Source organism: Chanodichthys erythropterus, chromosome 7 (genome assembly GCF_024489055.1).
Source record: "Chanodichthys erythropterus isolate Z2021 chromosome 7, ASM2448905v1, whole genome shotgun sequence".
NCBI lineage: Eukaryota > Metazoa > Chordata > Actinopteri > Cypriniformes > Xenocyprididae > Chanodichthys > Chanodichthys erythropterus.
The window spans coordinates 2,420,137-2,443,217 of NC_090227.1; the positions used below are offsets into that span (position 1 = coordinate 2,420,137).

A 23,081-nucleotide genomic window follows, 5' to 3' on the forward strand; every position below is an offset into this window, starting at 1 on the left:
GTTCTTTTGAAATTTATATCCATCAAAGAAATAAAAAATGTATCACTGTTACCACAAAAATTTTAGACTGTTTTCAACATTGATAATAATAAGAAATAATATATACCTAAAATATATATACCTAAAAGAAACAAAGGAGACATTTTCAATTTAATTCACATTTATTTGTGTAGCGCTTTTCACAATAAATAGTAGCTTTCTAAAATCTGTAAAATTATTGTGTTAAACATTAGTTTGAAATAATTTATTTTTAAGTTTTAATGTTTAAAATGTCTCTCTTGTTTCTCTTAGGTGTATAGCTCTAACATATATATATATATATATTGTCCATCAGCATGTTTCAGATGGTGACACATTATCCCCTTAGAAATGAATTGATTTGCAGCTTTCTCTAGTCTAGCCCAGAGCACAGCACACTGAGAGGACGTTTTAACTTCATGTGTCTTTAATTTACCTCAAAATAGTTCTGCCTTTCCCCCCTTGACTCGAGTGTTAATGCAGTCAGCCTTGAAGTTCATATGCCCGAAATGTGTGTGTATCTGTGTTGATACAAACCTCTTTTGACGCTCTTATTCCAAACTTGTTATTTTATAAAAGCATTTGTATGTCTAATTTGAGACCTTTTAGTTTTAAACACAACCTTAAACTGGTCTATCCAGGATCTCCTTTCTTCATTTAAGCTGAAGATGGCAGATTGTCTGAATTAAACTTTGAAGTGCAAATGAGAGCATAACCCACCTTAACTCAGCTTGGACCCTCTCCAATGAAAATGGCTTTTTCCTCCATTCATGTCCTGAGTTGTATCGTTTTGTTGTTTCAGTCAGGCAGCGTATTCCTGGCCTTTCTTCATTTCGAAAGAATTTTATTTACATATTTCCCCCCCTCACTCAAAGTGTAGATTTGGCTTCCTGTTATCTGGATGGAGCCAATATTTATCCAAACCTTCAATAGTTTCAAAACAACAGAATATCTGTGGTCCAGAAATGAAGGTGGAACACTAGAAAATGAGAAGGTACAGGGGATTTCCAGCTTTAATTTAACGAAGTGCAAGGGTTCTGCCAGCTGTTTGTGTTTACATGGATGAGCTGAAGAACAAGCTTTCATCCTGGTTCAAAACGCTCCACAGCTCATTCATTTCCAAACCTAACCTCTGCCATATCATCTGTAAACAACGCCCAGTTTCACACACCCCTCGCTTTCTCATTTACACCCATAGCAGTCTGTGTTAGAATACAGTTTAATATGTATAAATACAATGTAAAGCAGGGGTCGGCAATTAAGTTTGGCATCGGGCCAAAAAAAAAAAACATTTCACCACTAGATGGCGGGCCAGAACATAGTCAAAGGATAATTTGAATTATTTAATGAAAAATATAACTAGAATTGCCTGTGACAGACTGTTCCAGTGTCTTTTGTAACTGGTAGTGAGCTGTTACTCTTTGTTAAATCCTGTAGTAGGACAATCATTAACAAAAAGCCACATTTGTGTGGCGGTGTCCGGGTTTTACACTGGATAATTTAATAAAGCAGAGTAGTGACACATAACCTGGCAAGTATCTTCATTCACCAACTTGCAACACAGACCGCCTTGCTAAAACACACATATGTGAGAAATGCAGAATGGTTAAAATAACAAAAAAAAAAAAAAAATGAAAGAGGACTTAAATAAGCTCATTAATGTCATGCTCATAACAAACTATGTTTTATTTCCATATTGTGAATAATAAATGAGTATCATTTTAATTTGCTTGTTACACAACGGAGCCTAACTTATCGTAATAATATTTTGATGTCGCCTACTTTTACACTCAGAATTATTTCTTGGCATCCTCGAGCCCGATTACACGAAAATGCGTATCAATAGTACGAGTTTGTAAACCAGCTTATAGTGAATTTACACTTGTTATGCCAGAGAGATTGGAGTAGTAATTCATAAAGCGTTTTACTTTGCTATAGTCAATGGCAGATGTTGACATATAAGCTCCACCTCCCTTTCAGGGCTTGACATTAACTTTTTTGCTCACCAGCCACTGTGGCTAATGGTTTTCCAAAGTTACTAGCCACTTACTATTTCACTGGCTTGACATCTATACCATGGGGAAAAACTTCCATATATATATATTTTTAATATTATCTCATAATTTGGCCTTTATTATCTCTGCTGTCACTTTACACATGCGTTTTCTTTCTCATCTGTTTACATTCACTTAAAACATAACTTACTTTGTTTGCAGGAATACTCACCAAGATTGGCATTTTGACATTTTGTGTGTATTTGACTGTTTAAAGCAGCAAAAAAGAGCTCAATTTAGCACTGAGAGGTGGCTTTATGTGTGCATGTAGTATGCCTTTTTGACAGACTGAAATTTCAAAAATTAAAATTTCTGTCATTAATTACTCACCCTCATGTTGTTCCACACCTTCGTTTATCTTCAGAACTTTTAAGATATTTTTGATAAAATCCGATGGCTCAGTGAGGCCTCCATTGCCAGCAAGACAATTAACACTTTCAATGCCCAGTGTTTCGAACTTAATGTTATGAAGCGATGAGAATATTTTTTGTGCCCCAAAAAAACAAAATGACGACTTTATTCAAAAATATCTAGAAAAAAAACACTGCTTCATGAAGCTTTGAAGCTTTACGAATCTTTTGTTTCGAATCAGCGGTTCAGAGCGTGTATCAAACTGCCAAAGTCACATGACTTCAGTAAACGAGGCTTCGTTATGTCATAAGTGTTTCGAAATTTCAATGGTTCATGTGACTTTGGCAGTTTGATACACACTCTGAACCGCTGATTTGAAACAAAAGATTCGTAAAGCTTCGAAGCTTCATGAAGCAGTGTTTTGAAATCACTAGATATTGTTGAATAAAGTTGCTATTTTGTTTTTTGGCGCACAAAAAGTATTCTCATCGCTTCAAAACATTAAGGTTGAACCACTGTAGTCTCATGAACCGTTTTAAATATGTCTTTAGTAGCTTTCTGGGCATCTGAAAGTGTTTATTATCTTACTGGCAATGCACTGAACCATCGGATTTGTTCAAAAGTATCTTAATTTGTGTTCTGAAGATGAATGAAGGTCTTAAGGGTGTGGAACGACATGAGGGTGAGTATTTAATGACTGAATTTTTGGGTGAACTATCCCTCTAATGTCGAGCCCTGCTTCCATTTATGATTTGCATACATATTTGATTTATCATTTGATTTTTATCTGTTTTCTGGCAATTATATAATACGACCACAAAAGGGTTTTAAAGTGATGTGCCTACGAATCAGTCCTGACCCGGCACAGAACCCTGCCATAAAAATGATGGATACTTGTGGACTTTGGATGCTTTTCAGCTTCCGCTAAACCCTGGCTAATAGACGTGAGTGTGTGTGTGTGTGTGTGTGTGTGTGTGTGTGTGTGTGTGTGTGTGTGTGTGTGTGTGTGTGTGTGTGTGTGTGTGTGTGTGTGTGTGTGTGTGTGTGTGTGTGTGTGTGTTTGTGTGTGTGTGTTTGTGTGTGTATGTGTGTGTGTGTGTGTGTCTAAGAAACGAAAGGTAAATCTCATCTAACTGAATATAATTGGCTGGGTGACCTCAGCATCCCAAAAGTCCCAAAATTAAACTGCACAGATTTCTCACATCACACACACATAAACTCTTGTCACCGACAGCTGGGAGGAAATGGGTCAGCCAGCAACGGCAGATCTCAACTGTCTCCTTGCTGTTTGTGTGTGTTTACTCTAAAGAGATAAAGATAATATATTGTTTGTCATCTTCGCTTCATTCCCCTTCATTCCAAACAGTGTGTTGTTTTTCATGCATTATTTTAGTTAACTAAAGGAAAGTACTTTCTTTATAAACGTGTTTCATAATGGTGCCTGTATCGTTTGTCTGGTATATTAGATACGATTCTGCTCTTATTTAAGGTCAAAATGAAATAATGTGGATTGCAAATCCATTGTAAATAAGAGCAGAATATTTACATGAATAATCTGACATACATTTGGATCTGAAAATCGGAGACTAGTCCTGAAAATGTTTTGTTTTTAAAAGTAATTTTTATAATCATCATTTACAATCATACAGCACACATTAGTGATAAATTGTATTTAAAATGAATATGCCTTTGAATTTCTTAGTATTTACTATCCAGCATGATTTTAGCAAGCAAGAACATTTGACCTTTTATACAAAGAGTTAACATGGTCAGTGTCACAAATCTAGAAATTCGTTTTATGCCATTTGTTTTACATTTTTCAAATTCCAAAAACTTTTCTTTTTTTTTCCAGGATTAAATTTTATTTTGAATCCCAGATTTTCAATGTGGTCACAGGACACCAGTGTATTTATAATAATAAAAATATGTAGTGCAGGCTTTGATTTTATCAGGAATTTGCTTGGATCATGAAAACTGTTCTTCATGACGTTATTGGAGTGGAAGGGTCGGAAAATAATAATAATAATGTGATTTGACATGATGTTGAATAGCAGATAAGTTTGTTGTGTCTCATTCTGTCTGTCTTGGAGGCTTGTTTTCTTTCGTTCTCTTCCTCTCTCTGTTGCGTGGCGTTTGTTTACTGTTGTTTTAAGGAGCTTTTCTGCATTCTGTTTGTTTGACAGATGTGTTTGGATCAGGAGTTTGTGCTAGAGCGATTGCAGATGAATACTGCAAAAATAAACTCTTTCTTTCTTTCTTTCTTTAAAAAATCCTTTCTTTATTTTCATTTTTGTTTTGCCCCAAGCTTTCCAAATGTATTATAAATGTATTATATGATATGGAAGGCATGCTGAGGCCACTAATGACATAAAAGGAATCCAACTAAAAAGAGTTGCTTTTTATAGAAACTCTCCATTTTGAAAGGTTGTTAATAACATCCATTCAAAGACACACTATTTCCATGCTGACTATTATTGATCGGGATTTGTTTTTTCTCAATTCTTTTTACTCACCCTCTCTCTGTTTTTCCTCATCAGTCGTGTGTCCGATGTTGTGTAAGAACGGAGGAGTGTGCATACAGAAGGATCAGTGTCTCTGCCCACCCAACTTTACCGGGAAGTTCTGTCACATCCCCGTCCACACTGCCGCCTCCAGCACCAATGACATTGAGAAACCACCGGCAAGCGCTGTGGATTCAGCCAGTCAGCCGATGACGTCTGAGTACATACTGCCTCTGCAGACGCCTGAGCAGATCAACACCAATGGTGAGAGGAAATGTGGCCGCTGATTGTGTTTTTGTTTTCAGTGAATGTTTGTCATGGTGAATTTTCTTTTGGAAGGCATGTTGACACACAATGTGGGCCTGGTGTTTATTAAAGGATTAGTTCACTTTCAAATGAAAATTAGCCCAAGCTTTATTCACCCTCAAGCCATCCTAGGTGTATATGACTTTCTTCTTTCTGATGAACACAATCTGAGTTATATCAATAAATATCCTGACGCATCCAAGCTTTATAATGGCTTAAATTATATATAAATGTAAATATTTGTATAGAAATATAAGATATTTTTTCTTAAATATATACATGTATGTGTGTATATTTATATATACATAATAAGTATACACAAAACAAACACACATATATTACGTAAACACAGACTCTTATTTTGTACACGATAACCACGGTTATCGTTAAACAGCCCTACTTCAGATCTTAAAAGTATATTTTTTTTTAAAAACTGTACTTGCAGATAATCATGTAATATTAATGAGATAAAAGGCCACTTAAAGACACACTTAAGTACAATTTTAAAAAGTGCTTTGTAATAATGTCAAATTAAAAATGTTACTTTAAAGCACATTTTAATTTTGTGTTGACTAACATACTAAAGTAGCACATGTAAAGTACTTTGAACTGTAGTGTGTTATTTAGTATTGCATTTAAAGTTAATATATTTTAAATGTATCAAATTGCAACTTACATCATGTGTAAATACAAATATATTTACATACATGACATACAAGGTTCAATAGAAATGACATTAAAGTATATTTTAGTTTACCATAAATGCTTGTCAGTACATTCATTAGTAAACTTTAAGCACATTTCAAAAACAATAGAAGTAATTATGAAATGACATATAAAGATGTACTTAAGTGTGTCAAAAAAATAATCACTTTTAAGTTTGCTAAATGCATTTAATATACATTTAAACTATAATACATTTTCATTTAAGTGTAAATAACATGCAGTTAAGCATCTGAATTAAATTCAGTTCACACAAATATATTATTTTAAAGTATATTATTTATATACTTATATATTATATAAGTATATTATAAAGTATATATTATCCATAATTTTAAAAGTATGCTACAGTACTCTTGTTTTTCACAAGTGGAAACATTTTAGGAGCACATTTTACCAATTTATGTATAAATGGATGCTATTTTAACAAGCACACCCTGTTTCATTAAAACTTTTACAATATAATTTGTTGAACTTTATTTAGACAATGAAATGCATTACTAAGTCAAGAATTCACTACATAAAATTAGCTTTTCAGATTTTCATCGAGGGTAATGTTCTTTGGCACTATCGTCTGTTATGTAACTCATGGCCACATACAGAGCCAGACTGTTGTGATGGTGAAAAATGACTGTGTCACAGACTGGCGACGTGTTTTCATTTGGCTGCAGTTCTCAGTTTGGATGTGATCCATAAATGGCAGCACCAGCCTTTTCATGTTTAGAGTCCTGTGATGAATTAAAGCAGAAACGCATCTGATGCATCATGCAGATGTCAGTTACACCTGGAATATCTCAAGTGTCATCTTGAATAGATGATGTGTCAGGACATCAAGATGGATAATGTGGGGGTTTGTTGTACTGGGAGGCCGAATGACATCAAGGAAACCACCATGTGCACAGAAAAACCTGAATGGTGCTCTGGGTATTTACTAAGGCATGATGGCATTTTAATATATATGTTTTGGCATTTTGCCTCTTTATTAGACAGAGGTAACGGAGCCAGAAATGAACCTGCATCACTCATGTGTTTCTCGGTTCTTTAGTACTCACTTTCTCTCAGGTAGATCATCTACACAAAAGTTTGAGGATGACAGACATATTTCAAAGTACTCATTACTGTAGTTCTTAGCTCTTATAGTAAGTAACTAAACACAACTAATAACACATAATAATTGTTTGGGGTTGAATTTAGCCTGTTTAGTGTTCAGCTGTGTTCACTATGAGAGTGTTGTGTTGTGTATCATCGACGTCTGCATGAAAATAACTGATGAGCTGCATTATTTGACCCTTGTGTGCTTAATTGTACTGAATGTGCACTTGTAGTGTACTTCAAATCTTAAAAGTATATTTTTAAAAAGTTGTACTTGCAGATGATATAATATTGATGAAATAAAATGCCACTTAAGTGCACTTGAAGAAAGTACACTTTCATGACTGTTTCTTTACACACTTTTAAAAAGTGCACTTTGTAATAAAGTAATAATTTAACTAGATTTTAAATCATTACAGTTTAATAACCTTTTGTCATGTTATAGAGAAAGACACTCATTTTGGTGTGTTGACAAACATACTAAAGTACATATAAAGTACTCAATTATCATTTTAACTGTAGTGTATTATTCAATATTATTATATCGAATATGAGTAATCATTAAAATATTTAAATTGCAACAACAAATAGATTTAAAAATGTGACACAAGTTTTGATTGAAATGGCTAAATTAAATTACAGGTGCTGGTCATATAATTAGAATATCATCAAAAAGTTGTTATTATTTCACTAATTCCATTCAAAAAGTGAAACTTGTATATTATATTCATTCATTACACACAGACTGATATATTTCAATTGTTTATTTCTTTTAATTTTGATGATAATAACTGACAACTAAGGAAAATCCCAAATTCAGTATCTCAGAAAATTAGAATATTGTGAAAAGGTTCAATATTGAAGACACCTGGTGCCACACACTAATCAGCTAATTAACTCAAAACACCTGCAAAGGCCTTTACATGGTCTCTCAGTCTAGTTCTGTAGGCTACACAATCATGGGGAAGACTGCTGACTTGACAGTTGTCCAAAAGACGACCATTGACACCTTGCACAAGGAGGGCAAGACACAAAAGGTCATTGCAAAAGAGGCTGGCTGTTCACAGAGCTCTGTGTCCAAGCACATTAACAGAGAGGTGAAGGGAAGGAAAAGATGTGGTAGAAAAAAGTGTACAAGCAATTGGTATAACCACAACCTGGAGAGGATTGTGAAACAAAACCCATTCAAAAATGTGGGAGAGATTCACAAAGAGTGGACTGCAGCTGGAGTCAGTGCTTCAAGAACCACTACGCACAGACGTATGCAAGACATGGGTTCAGTCCTTGTGTCAAGCCACTCTTGAAAAACAGACAGCGTCAGACAAAAGGACAAAAAGGACTGGACTGCTGCTGAGTGGTCCAAAGTTATGTTCTCTGATGAAAGTAAATTTTGCATTTCCTGTGGAATTCAGGGTCCCAGAGTCTGTAGGAAGAGAGGAGAGGAACACAATCCATGTTGCTTGAGGTCCAGTGTAAAGTTTCCACAGTCAGTGATGGTTTGGGTGCCATGTCATCTGCTGGTGATGCTCCACTGTGTTTTCTGAGGTCGAAGGTCAACGCAGCCGTATACCAGGAAGTTTTAGAGCACTTCATGCTTCCTGCTGCTGACCAACTTTATGGAGATGCAGATTTCATTTTCCAACAGGACTTGGCACCTGCACACAGTGCCAAAGCTACCAGTACCTGGTTTAAGGACCATGGTATCCCTGTTCTTAATTGGCCAGCAAACTCGCCTGACCTTAACCCCATAGAAAATCTATGGGGTATTGTGAAGAGGAAGATGCGATATGCCAGACCCAACAATGCAGAAGAGCTGAAGGCCACTATCAGAGCAACCTGGCCTCTCATAACACCTGAGCAGTGCCACAGACTGATCGACTCCATGCCACGCAGCATTGCTGCAGTAATTCAGGAAAAAGGAGCATTGAGTGCTGTACATGCTCATACTTTTCATGTTCATACTTTTCAGTTGGCCAAGATTTCTAAAAATCCTTTCTTTGTATTGGTCTTAAGTAATACTCAAATTTTCTGAGATATTGAATTTGGGATTTTCCTTAGTTGTCAGTTATAATCATCAAAATTAAAAGAAATAAACATTTGAAATATATCAGTCTGCGTGTAATGAATGAATATAATTTTCAAGTTTCACTTTTTGAATGGAATTAGTGAAATAAATAAAATTTTTGATGATATTCTAGTTATATGACCAGCACTTGTATATTTTAGTTTACCATAAATGCTTTAACCATATTTCAAGACAATAAAGGCAATTATAAAATTACATATAAAGATCCTACTTAAGTGGGTCAAAAACTCTCTTAAGTTCGACTAATTGCATTTAATATAAATTAAAATTTGTTTTATGTAATTGGAATTAACATGCATTTAAGTGTCTGAAAACATTCCATTGAGTTTGCACTTTCTTTTAAAGTGAATTATTTCTCTAGTAAGTACAGTTTATTTTTAAAGTACTTCTTTTACACCAGACAACGTATGATCACTCCCAGGAATTCGTTTCAACTCTTAAATGAGAGCAAACACTAATCCCTCAATTGCTAAAGAGTTAGCATGTGATTAAATAGTTTAGTTCAATATCTTTTTTACTTCACTTTGTGTCATGCTTAAGACCCTGTGTGTATCCAGTGTTTACAGATACAGATGAACTGTGGCATTTCCCATTATAATCTCAATCTGACAGCCGTCACTCAGTGACACACCACAGACTCGGCTGATGTAACACTGTGTTTACTCTTTAATTTTGGTTTATTTAATCAGGCAGTAATGATAAATGAGTTTCCATCTGTCATTTCATGGGGGAGTGTCAAGTGAGGTAATTTTTTTGGCAAGGAGAAAAATGAACAAGCACCACCTCTGCTGCCCTCCAGAAGCTTCTGCACACAACGCTGATAACACATGATGAACTACAAAACCTCACCAAGACTTGGGGCATGTTCAGGAAAGACAGTGTAAAGTGTCTATTATGCTAATTTAAAGATTACTAATTTTGTTTTGGAGTCTCCTACAATAAGTTTATATGTATCCAAGGTCAAAAACACTTTAATTTTCTCATAATTTCCACTGCAGCATCAGCTCTTTTCTCACAATGTCTGAAACTGTTCGATCAAGGTTTCAGTCTCTCTAATCCCCGCTTTTCTGAGAGCCTACTCTGCTCTGTTTGGTCAGATGGCCCAGTCTGTTGTGATTGGTCAGAAACCAAATGCTCATTATCACATCTGAATTTCTGCTCTTCCTCAGCACAGTGATATGAACAGTAACGGTGTCGTCGTTTTTACCATATCAATCTCATCAAAGTGGATTTGCTTTGGCATCAGAAAACAGCGTCTTCACGAACCAAACTCTTCCAGTCTCAGATACAACTACAGTGTTTGAGGGCGGGGCAAAGAGACGCTGTTCAGCCATTGATGACCACAGACTGGCATTATGCAAATTAGTTACAAAACTATAGGTTCAGCAGACTGGAATTACAGATTTCAGGCAGTTCAGAATGCCTTCTTTCCTTTGGGAAACAAAAGCCATATATTTCTTTAACTAAAATAATGTTAATATACCAAATTACATTTTTTCACTTTAATTTATAAGATGACTTGTTCTTTTTTACTTCCAAAAACTGTACATGTAACAGTATTTTACTGTAAAATGACATGAAATAGCATTTTTTTTCTGTGGTATTTTCTTTTTTGTGGTATTTTCTCTGGAAACATTTCTTTTGGTATTACCAAGTATCGCAGTAAAAACTGTGTTTTGTAAACCTGCTGTAAATTACCAACATGATATTAAAATAAAGTGTGTTTAATTCTGAATTGATTAACAGAAAATAACATGGCCAGAAACATCAATTACAATCACAACTACATAGGGTGCGGTGTGGAAAAATGTGTTTTGTGTGATATAATGCTTATGCAACTCGAATGCAACACGTAAAAATTAAAAGTAAAATCGTACCTTTTTAGGATGAATACTTTACTATTTTTATACGATACATGTGATTTTTGCAAGGTGCCAGTAAACCGTACAGCAGTGCCAGAGAGAACTAAAAACACTCTTATTGTGCAACTTGGAGTGGGCTTATGAGTGCTAAAGACTGTCTGCACTGTTGTGTAACTTTCTGAATCCCAAATTGAACCTGATGTTCCCAGATGGGGTTGGGGTTGGAGAGATGTTCGTCCAAACAAATAAGGCCCATGTTGCTTTCTCTTTTCTGGCCCTTTTTATCACAGAGCCATTTTCGTATCGTCTTTAGACCTCAAATCATCTTTTATAAAACACAGAGCTCTGGAAAGCGACAGCATTGCATTTGCCGGCTGTTTGGTGAGGAAAATTGGACAGGCTTTTTGCCAAGTTTAATCTCCGAAAGGCAGGAGGTAATGGTGACTCAGAGCTAGAACATGTTTCAGGAGAATGAGTCTTCTGTTTTCAGAGAACGTAACTTGGATGCTCCCTATGCCTTTCTCTTTCTTCCTCTGTTATTTCTGGAGCTTCGGTTTGTTTATGTGTGAAACAGTAAACGCATTAAATCCATAGAACTTTCTTTTGCTCTGTCCTGAGTGTGTGAGTGTGAGTCAGTGTCATTTCCAGGACTAAGACACGATCTGTGTCAGGATATTCATTAGTGTGCGTTAGGAAAGGCTCTTCACAATGTTTACAGGCATGTTGTATGGGATTAAAACTGTCTTGGAAAATGTTTTACTATGCCTTCATGGTTTCTATTCACATATATTTGCTTTTCAAATGCCCGCTGTTGAATAGGCCACTCCAGAATAACTCACAAGTGTTTGTTAATAGGTGAATAATCTCCTTTATGCCAGTCTAATTTCTCTGAAGCTTAGTTTGATGGACTGTGGCCAGATTTAGTTTTAGATTTTTTATCAAATGTAAACTATAAAGTCAGCATGAATCAGAAGTTGCGCTAGTCTTTTCTTCCATATTGTGCCGTATATCAAAGTTAAATATTTCTGGAACAAGAACAAATGTAGGGTGGGGCTTGATTTTTTTTTCACTGGGGAATTGATTGGATGGTTGGATGGTTGTAGTGTGCAATTGGTGGATCTCATGTGAGTGACAGGTTGCCCCGCCCTTATCATCAGAGAAGAGATACTGCAAGAGGGAGGGTAAGTTATTCTGATTCAAGATTACGAGGCTCATGAATTTAAAACATAGCGTATTGTTTTATTATTGCCCTAGACACAGACTTTCCTTTTAACCCTTTCATGCATAGAGGTCACTACAGTGGACAGCTATTCAAAAAGCATTTTCTAGCATATGCATGGGTTTTGATGGCATAGTTGCACATCATCCTCTACAGTGGACCTTAGTGCATCTTCCTATACATTGCCACCCAGTGGCAAGCCGTTGTATGTAGATTTTTTTTCCCTCCAAACTAAGATGGTTGATGGCCAGTCAGAAATGTCAAGTTGCTTCGCAATATCCATCCATTCCTTCTATCCTATGAGACTCATGCAGAAAATAAAAAAAAAAATTGTAGCATCAAGCTATATCTAATGAGTCCTATCATCACAGTTAAATTTTCCAAGTATTGATATTAGCTTGGAAGAAAATTGTGATTAATCATCTGTCTGCTATAGTGGACATCATGCATCAATAGCTATATTTCAGCTACAATACATACTATTACTGTATTTTTTTATGTATTTGTATTATTAGAATATAATTTTCATTAACATCAAAAAGTAATCTGATTACATAACGCATGTTACTTGTAATGCAATACTTTACTCGTAACATCAAAAAATAATCTGATGACATAATGCACATTACTTTTAATGCATTAATTTACTCATAACATCAAAAAGTAGTCTGATTACATAATGCATGTTACTTGTAATGCAATACTTTACCCGTTACATCAAAAAATAATCTGATTACATAATGCACATTGCTTGTAATGCATTTGTGGTAAAGTTCGTAGTTGTGGGAGGAAAGAGGACAGGGATCGGCTTTTAGCTGCTGACAGTCGCTTTATTCTTTCTCAAAGAGAAAATGTCACACAAAGAACACAACAAAACAAAAGCTCGGTGCAACGCACACTTCAATTCTCCACATCCGAAGACGGGCTTCACTCCAATAGACCGGACGGCATACACGACTGTCAGCAGGCTCTCTCTCTCCTCCACTCCTGCTTCTCCTGGCGTTTTATCCTGTCTCCACGCCAATTACTGGAACGAGAAACAGGTGTTCGTAATTTGCATCTAACCCGTTCAATCACCGCGCCTCCCCTGACGCTCCCTCCTGTTGCAGAACCCGCTAAACCACGCCCCCCTTGCCACATACCCCCACCGCCCGACTCAGGCCGGGGAGCCGTCCGGCCTGTAGCCCCCCCCCCCCCCCATTTCTGGAGAGGAAGTCGGCCACAGCCATCTGAACACCCGGCCTGTGGATCACTTTGAATTTAAAAGGCTGTAAAGCAAGATACCAACGAGTGATCCGCGCGTTGGTGTCCTTCATGCGGTGGAGCCACTGCAGAGGGGCATGGTCCGAACAGAGGGTGAACTCCCGCCCCAGGAGATAATAGCGGAGAGTGAGGACGGCCCACCTGATGGCTAAACACTCTTTCTCCACGGTGCTGTACTTAGCCTCTCTCTTGGAGAGCTTGCGGCTAATGTACAGCACCGGCCGCTCCTCACCCTCTATCTCCTGGGACAGGACTGCACCCAGCCCCCTGTCCGACGCATCTGTCTGCAACAAAAAAGGGAGAGAGAAATCAGGGGAATGAAGTAACGGCCCGCCACATAAAGCAGCCTTCACCTGGGTAAAGGCCTGCTGGCACAGCTCCGTCCACTGGACCGTATCTGGTGCATCCTTTTTAGTCAGATCAGTCAACGGGCTGGTGAGGTCCGAATAATTAGGAACAAACCTTCTGTAATATCCCGCCAGCCCGAGGAACTGTCTTACCTCCTTTTTGGTCTTGGGACGCGGACAGGTTGCAACCGCTGCTGTCTTATCAATTTGGGGACGCACCTGTCCATATCCCAAGTGGAAGCCCAGATACCTTACTTCCACGCGCCCAATTGCGCACTTCTTCGGGTTGGCCGTGAGCCCAGCTCCTCTCAGCGATCTCAGTACAGCCCTCAAATGCTGCATATGCCGCTGCCAATCATTACTAAAAATAATAATGTCATCCAGATAGGCAGCCGCATACGCAGCATGGGGCCGTAACACTTTATCCATGAGTCGCTGAAAGGTAGCCGGTGCCCCGAACAGCCCGAACGGAAGGGTCACGAATTGGTGTAAACCAAACGGCGTCGTGAAAGCGGTCTTTTCTTTGGATAACGGAGACAAGGGGATCTGCCAATACCCTTTAGTTAAGTCCAGTGTCGAATAAAAGCGAGCTGTACCAAGCCGGTCAAGCAATTCGTCCACACGCGGCATTGGATACGCGTCGAACTTCGACACTGCATTCACCTTGCGATAATCCACGCAGAACCGCACTGAGCCGTCCGTTTTGGGAACCAAAACTATCGGGCTCGCCCAATTACTGCTGGATTCCTCTATTACCCCCATGTCAAGCATTGCCTCTAATTCTGCCTGAACCACTTTTTTCTTGTGTTCAGGTAACCTATACGGCCGGCTGCGAATCACCACGCCCGGCTCGGTCTCGATGTGGTGCTGAATGAGGTCCGTACGGCCCGGTACGGGAGAGAACACGTCGGCAAACTCAGCCTGTAATTTAGAAACATCAGTGAGCTGTGAGGGCGAAAGGTGATCTCCCCCTGGGGCCAGAGCGAGGGATTGTTTTTTTACATTCGCCTCTGGCCCAAGATCATCCTCTCCGCTAATCACCGTCGCCAGCATCACTGATTCCGCCTCACTCCACTTTTTCAGGAGGTTGAGGTGATAAATCTGACGTACCCCTCTCCTATCGGACCGTATTACCTCATAATCGAGATCACCAATTCGTCGTGTGACCTCAAATGGTCCTTGCCACTTCGCCAGTAATTTTGAGCTTGACGTGGGAAGTAATACAAGCACTTTCTCTCCCGGTGCAAATTTACGTAGATTCGTTCCCCTGTCATACAACCGGCACTGTCTGTCCTGGGCTTGTAACAAATTCTCCATAGATAGCCGCCCCAAAGTGTGGAGTTTTGTTCTCAAGTCCAGCACATACTGAATTTCATTTTTTGATTGAGACGGTCCGTCCTCCCAAGATTCTCTTAGGACATCCAGGACCCCGCGGCGCCCAAAGAGAAGCTCAAAGGGGGAAAACCCCGTGGAGGCTTGCGGGACCTCTCGCACAGCGAACAACAGGGGTTCCAACCATTTATCCCAATTTTTGGCGTCTTCTTGCACGAACTTACGAATCATGGATTTAAGCGTGCGATTAAAACGTTCGACCAACCCGTCCGTTTGTGGGTGAAAGACGCTGGTTGGAATCGATTTAATGCCCAACAATTCGTACAGTTCGCGTAACGTACGTGACATAAACGCCGTGCCTTGGTCAGTGAGGATTTCTTTCGGAATCCCCACCCGGGAGATTAAACTGAAGAGGGCGTCCGCAACACTCTTAGCAGAAATGTTGCGGAGAGCCACTGCTTCTGGATATCGGGTTGCATAGTCCACAATGACTAGAGCAAACCGATGTCCTCTCGCTGATCGCTCTAATGGCCCGATGAGGTCCATACCAATTCGTTCGAAGGGGACCTGCATTAATGGAAGGGGGCGCAAAGGCGCTTTTGGGGTGGCCGGCGGATTTACCAGCTGACATTCACGACAATACGCACACCACCTGCGCACGTTCTCGTGAATGCCCGGCCAAAAGAATCGGGTCATGAGGCGATTTAGTGTCGCTGTTTGTCCTAAGTGTCCAGCCATTGGGTTAGAGTGAGCCGCATGGAAAAGCATTTCCCTGCGGCTCTTTGGTACTAACAACTGGGTTGTATCTTGTTTTGATTGAGCGTCTTGGGTCACTCGATACAACCTATCTTTAATAATCGCAAAATAGGGGTAAGTCAGTGGTCGTCCAGGCTGGAGAGACTGACCGTCGATCATGCTGACCCTCTCAAACGCATTTTTCAGCGTGTCATCGTGAGACTGCTCCAGGGGAAAATCATCACGGTCCGAGAGAATCAGTCTCCCGATTCCGCTCGGTTCCCCTGAAGCAGACACCACTGGTCCCTGATCAGTCTCCCCCGCCTGCACTCGCACTTCCTTCCCCCGCGAACATCTCTTCCAAGAGGCACCCGAACATAAATGTCCCAATAATTTATTAAACGCGGGCCAATTTGTCCCCAAAATTATCGGGTGCCGGAGGTGGGGATTAACTGCCACCTCTACACTATGCTTTTGACCCCTAAATAGAATCCTGACCGACACCAATGGATAACCCGCGATATCCCCGTGCACACACCGTACCCTAACCATGCGGCCTGTATCCAATGCCCCGGATGAAATCAGGCTTTGATGCACCGAGGTTTGGTTACAACCCGAGTCCACCAAAGCCTGATATGTACCCCCCTTGATACTCACTGGTATCTGGTACTGACCAGCTTGACCGGGGGCAACCTGCAGGTCGTCCGGGACCCGGATCAATGTCCCCACCTCCATCATTGGACACCGGTCTAAAAAGTGATCCGGGTCCCCGCAACGCCAGCAGGCCGGCCCAGACCTGCCCGCCGCTCCAGTGGCGGAGAACGGGCCGGATGATTGGCGTGGAGAGAGGGGAGAAGCAGGCGCGGGGTCCGGTCCGGCGGTGGCCAGACCCGCCCCCCTGGGCGGGGCTCTCGGAGCCACGAACGGCCGGAAATCCGTTCCACCCCGCCCCCGGGGTGGACCACGAGGCGGGCCGGGCGGACGGGACCTAGGAACAGGGACAGGTCGAGAGAGAGAGAGAGAAGGGGGAGAGGGGGAGAGAGAGACAGATGGTAGGGGCTCGCCGACCCCTGGGCACGCCACCAAGTGGTCCTCCGCCAGTTGGATGGCCGAATCCAGCGACGTGGGCCGGTGGCACTGGACCCACTCGGCGGTCTTCCTCGGGAGCCGAGTGGTGAACTGCTCCAGCACCACACGATCGATGATCTGCTCCACGCCACCTCCGTCGGCCATCAGCCATTTGCGGCACGAGTCCCGGAGCTGTTGGGCCAACACGAAGGGCCGGCCCGCTTCCCCCAGCTCCAAAGACCGAAATCGCTGACGATGCTGTTCGGGGGAGCGGCCGACCCGCTGCAGGATGGCCCTCTTCAGGTCGTCGAAGACCAGGAGGTTCTGGATGGGCAGCTGCTGGGCTGCCACCTGCGACTCGCCCGACAGCAGGGGGACGAGCCGCATGGGCCACTGGTCCCGGGGCCAACCGGACACTTCAGCTGACTTCTCAAACAAGTCGAGGAAGGCCTCCGGGTCATCGTGCGGGCCCATCTTCTGGAGTGGCAGCTGGAAGGAGGCAGCAGCTGCCTCGGTGGTTCCCACAGGAACCTCCCGGTCTATCCAGCTCCGGAACCTCTCGCGGTCCTCCTGCTGGCCCTGGATGATGGCCTCGAAGCGGCGCTCCTGGTCGTTGCGAAGATCCACCAGGGCCCGATGTTGTTCTTGGTGAAGGACCGCGAGGGATGCGATGATGTCCGCAAACGGCTTTCCAGCGGCGGGGGCTGCCTGCATGGCGGCGGCTTCCGTCTTTTCCTCCCGGGTTTCGGCACCAGTGTGGTAAAGTTCGTAGTTGTGGGAGGAAAGAGGACAGGGATCGGCTTTTAGCTGCTGACAGTCGCTTTATTCTTTCTCAAAGAGAAAATGTCACACAAAGAACACAACAAAACAAAAGCTCGGTGCAACGCACACTTCAATTCTCCACATCCGAAGACGGGCTTCACTCCAATAGACCGGACGGCATACACGACTGTCAGCAGGCTCTCTCTCTCCTCCACTCCTGCTTCTCCTGGCGTTTTATCCTGTCTCCACGCCAATTACTGGAACGAGAAACAGGTGTTCGTAATTTGCATCTAACCCGTTCAATCACCGCGCCTCCCCTGACGCTCCCTCCTGTTGCAGAACCCGCTAAACCACGCCCCCCTTGCCACAGCATTATTTTACTTGTTAGATCAAAAAGTAATTTGATTACATAATGCACGTTATTTGTAATGCATTACTTGTAACATCAAAAAGTAATCTGATTACATAATGCATGTTACTTGTAACGCATTACTTTACTCCTTACATCAAAAAGTAATGTCTTACATAATGCATGTTACTTGTAATGCATTACTCGTAACATCAAAAAGTAATTTGATTACATAATGCGCGTTACTTGTAATTCATTACTCGTAACATCAAAAAGTAATCTGATTACATAATGCACGTTACTTGTAATGCAATACTTTACTAGTTGCATCAAAAAGTAATCTGATTACATAATGCATGTTACTTGTAATGCAATACTTTACTCGCAACATCAAAAAAATAATCTGATTACATAATGCACATTACTTTTAATGCATTACTTTACTTGTTAGATCAAAAAGTAATTTGATTACATAATGCACGTTATTTGTAATGCATTACTCGTAACATCAAAAAGTAATCTGTTTACATAATGCATGTTACTTGTAATGCATTACTCGTAACATCAAAAAGTAATCTGATTACATAATGCATGTTACTTGTAATGCATTACTCGTAACATCAAAAAGTAATGTGATTACATAATGCACGTTACTTGTAATGCATTACTCGTAACATCAAAAGTAATCTGATTACATAATGCACGTTACTTGTAATGCATTACTTGTAACATCAAAAAGTAATCTGATTACATAATGCACATTACTTGTAATGCAATACTTTACTTGTAACATCAAAAAGTAATCTCAGATGAGATTGAAAACACCTGATCGCTAGGTTTTCTCAGAGGAGAGCTTTGTTAGAAATACATCCATCTTGAACATAATCAGAATTATCAGCTAATATGGGTAAATTGACATACTCTAGAACACTGGAGAAGCATCTTAATTCAAAGTAAATCCTACCGTCTATAAAATGCTGGATTGTTTCAACCCAAATTTGGGTCAAACCCAACCATTGGGTTAAAAGTTAAATTTAACAATTTAACCCAATGATTGGGTTTGTCCATTTTTGACCCAAATTTGGGTTGAAACAATCCAGCATTTTTTAGAGTGTACAACAGTTTTTGTTGTTGTTGTTGTTGTTGTTGTTGTTTGTTTGTTTTTTCACCAGTTTTTTAGTTTCACACATGAAACTAGTGAGAGTCTGAATTGTGAAAAGTGTGTTTTAAGTTCTTAATGTCCACAGCGTCAAAGCTGCCCATGATCTTTATGATTGTATGATGAAAGCCATCATCAGTATATGTTTCTGTGTCTCTATCCTTCAGCCTCCCCCATGGTGAAGGTGCGAGTCCAGCACCCTCCAGAGGCCAGTGTGAAAATTCACCAGGTGCTGAAGGTGGGTTATGGCCCCACAGTGCACGAGCACTCGGAAACAGTCACCTGGTCCGCAGGGCTTTCGGGTGCCCATCGTCGCCAGCTGCCGGGAGAGAGAGCGGAGGCGCCACCACCACGGATACAAGCCCAGACCATACGTGGGGATTCAGTCTACACGGAGTCATCCAGCTTCAAATACTGCTTCAGAGAAGTCCACAATGGACAGGTTAGCTTGAAGCTCTTCTGTTTTCATTCCTCATGTCATTCATTTGAACAATAGAACATCTGGTTTAATTCTAGTTGGATCAGGACTCAGCCTTGGATAAGCCTGGACTATGTTGGATGAATTGAGAACGACTTGTTTATGGCAAAACATTATGAGTGTCATGTGATCATACTGAGCTGCAAAAGCCGTATCCAGTGTATCGAAAACAACTTCCGTCACCACCCTCTGTATGAGCTTGTTGAAGTGTGTTTATTCAAGATTGTTTAGCAGATTGTTTATCTAAAGGAACTCGCAGTACTCTTCTTACAGGGACAATTCCCCTTGAGCAACTTGGGGTTAAAGAGATTCTTCTTACAAAAATGAAAATGCATTGATTATTCACTCGTATGTTGCTGGAAACATGCATTATTATTATTTTCCCTGTGCAAATCAAAACAAATAATTTAACAGAATGTCAAGGCTACTCTTCTTTCATACAGCAAAATTGCTCCTAAGAGGACCAAAAAGTAAATATAGTAGAGTACATCCCTTGTGAAAAAGAAGTGCACATTGGGATACTTTTAAAAAGCGCACTTATTTGAGTTACTTAAAAGGGTCCTTGATTGTAATTTCACTTTTTTAACTTTAGTTAGTGTGTAATGTTGCTGTTTGATCATAAACAACATCTGCAAAGTTACGACACTCAAAGTTCAATGCAAAGAGAGATATTTTCTTCTACAGAAAGTCCTACTTTTTAAGGACTACAACAAACGGCTGATAGGGACTACAACAAGCTTCTTCCTGGGTTAGTGACATCACAAACCCTAAAATTTACATAAACCCCGCCCCCGAGAACACACATCAAAGGGGGCGGAGCCATGTTGGGCTGCTTTAGAGAAGAGGAAGAGTTGTTGTAGTCGAGTGTTGTTGACATGCCGTCATTTTACGCCGGACTGCTTCACAAACGAGGGTCAATTCAACACAAAAGATGAACATGACGCACATGCTAGTGGATGAGTTGAATCAACTCCACAGCAACTACATCAATTTATCCACTAACCATTCAGAAACGTCTAAAAGTTGTAACTTCTTCCTGAGTCTCTCCATCAGTGTCGACTCCGGTTTGAACAATGTAAGGCTGAACACTTTCCTCATTTTGGCTGCGTGAGATTCTCCAGCTTTGTTGTTGTTGAGCTGTTAAAGCTCCGCCCTCTTCTGGAAAGGGGGCGGGAGCAGCAACTCATTTGCATTTAAAGGGACACACACAAAAACAGCGTGTTTTTGCTCACACCCAAATAGGGGCAAATTTGACAAGCTATAATAAATGATCTGTGGGGGATTTTGAGCTGAAACTTCACAGACACATTCTGGAGACACCAGAGACTTATAGGGGCATAATATATCCCCTTTATATTTATTTGAATAGTGCTTTAATACATAGCCCCCCGGTTTCACAGACAAGGCTTAAGTGTAGTCCTAAACTAAAATGCATGTTTGAGCTGTTTTAACTGAAAGCAACTTGCACTGACATATCTTAAAATATGTCAGTGATATTGTTTTGTCTCAAGATGCACACCAGTAATGTTTCTTTCTAGGCTACATTTATAAAAGCTATTTAAATGTCCTAATTGAAATAAGGTCTAATCCTGGCTTCAAAGCAGCTTTACAGAAAATCTGAATTGAAGTAAACTACAAGTGCACATTCAGTACAACTAAGCACACTTCTTTTTCACAAGGGATATGACTCTGTATATCAAAAAAGTCGATATGCAATAGCTTTCAATGAGAAATAGACTGAAATGTAATACATTTTAAAAGATTGCTTTCGATCACTAAAAAGTAGGGCATTCTGGACATTAAAGAACATTTTGGACATCTGGACATTCTGCTTGTTATCAAAAAATAATAATAGCATGCATACTTTTAGCAATGTGAAGGTGAGTAAACTATGAAAGAGTTTTTTTTAGTGAATTAACCAACGAGGCCTGAGCCTGAACAAGTGCATCAGCCCGTGCCCAACTTGAATTAGTGAAGGATTGTGTGTTTTCTGCTCTATCCCACAGTGCAGTTCTCCTTTACCTGGTCTGCGCAGTCAAGAGATGTGCTGCAGGGGTGTTGGGAAGGCCTGGGGCATCAACGAGTGCACGCTCTGCCCAGCGCTCTTAGGTGAGTCGTCTAAACATGGAGCACGTCTGTGCTGTCAGACAGGCCTGGAGGTTTACAACTATAAACCGTCTGACTGTTTATAACAGCATAGTTTGTACTTTGAGCACAAAGAGGCAACAAAACACAGGTTTGTTCCTTCCTAACTCAGACTCTGACACACACACACACACACACTGATATCAGTTCAGCTGGCTAGAAAAACACATGTCTATCTTGTAAAACAGAAAATAGAGCAGTCGCTGCATGACTTCATGAGATAAATATAGCTTAGAGAGTTCTTTGGCAGACGGTGCATTTAAGTCCTGCTACTATATTATTATTATTGCAACAGTCAAGGTGTCGCCATCAGCCCTCGATCAGCCGGCTGGCTAAACATTACAGCATATTTACATTCCTCATCGTCTTTGCTTTCATGTATTTAATAGAAACTGACTTCAGCACCACTATCATTTATTAAATATAGTGACATAAAATTACATAATCCAGTATTATTGAGATATTAATGTACATTCAAAACATGCATACTGTGGCCTCAATAACTGGGTGTATTGCAACACTATATGGGGTAAGTTGTCACAAGACTAAATTTACTTGTGCTCTAATAATAAAATTATTTTCAATAATCAGAGTATGGACTTAATCGCAGTAAGATGTTTGCATGGCACTGGGAAACCTTTTCACTCCCGTTTACATGCGATTTTCATTATTCTGACTTTTCTCTAAGAATTGTGGTTATTTTTACTGCCATTATTCACATTAGGCCAAGCTCTTCCAGATTTTTTTCCAGTTCTTTGGTAACCAGCCTCAGTTATTTTTTCAGTGATGTGCCTAAAAAACCATCAGCATACATTATATTCATGCAATATTTTCAACATGAACTTCATGTCATTGTTTCTTCAGCAGCCAAAACATATGCACATGTGCACTTTGTTCGGAGTGGAATAGATGCCATTAAAGTGTTTACATGCCTGTTTATTGTGATTAAAATCTTAGTACATCGCATGGTTTACTACCATTATGGTTGCTACATTAATGAGCTTAATTGCATTGATTTAATCTAAGTTTTGTGTTTACATGAGTTAAAGTTTAATCACAGTATTGCCTGACGGTGCATGTAAACGTAGTCAAGGAAAGACTACTGCATGCATAGCAAAATTAGCATAACAAAAACTGTGCATTGGTGCTGCTCGCTTGGTGGTCAAAAATGACAGTTTTTTTTTTTTTTTTTCATTTATTTCAATGAAATTAATGTATTACATTTTACTTT

The 23,081-nt window shown here is 40.2% G+C and overlaps 1 protein-coding gene across 3 annotated transcripts in view; it reads left to right on the top strand.

Moving 5' to 3' along the window:
* Positions 1 to 23,081, top strand: part of LOC137023044 (latent-transforming growth factor beta-binding protein 4) — a 100,242-nt gene that overhangs the window by 38,918 nt on the left and 38,243 nt on the right. For 2 of the 3 annotated variants that reach the window (XM_067389586.1, XM_067389587.1), the window contains exons 6-8: positions 4,961 to 5,188; positions 19,395 to 19,669; positions 21,712 to 21,814. In XM_067389586.1, coding sequence (XP_067245687.1) covers positions 4,961 to 5,188; positions 19,395 to 19,669; positions 21,712 to 21,814 — 606 coding nt within the window. The remainder of the gene's footprint in view (positions 1 to 4,960; positions 5,189 to 19,394; positions 19,670 to 21,711; positions 21,815 to 23,081) is intronic. The other variant, XM_067389589.1, reaches the window with a different exon arrangement.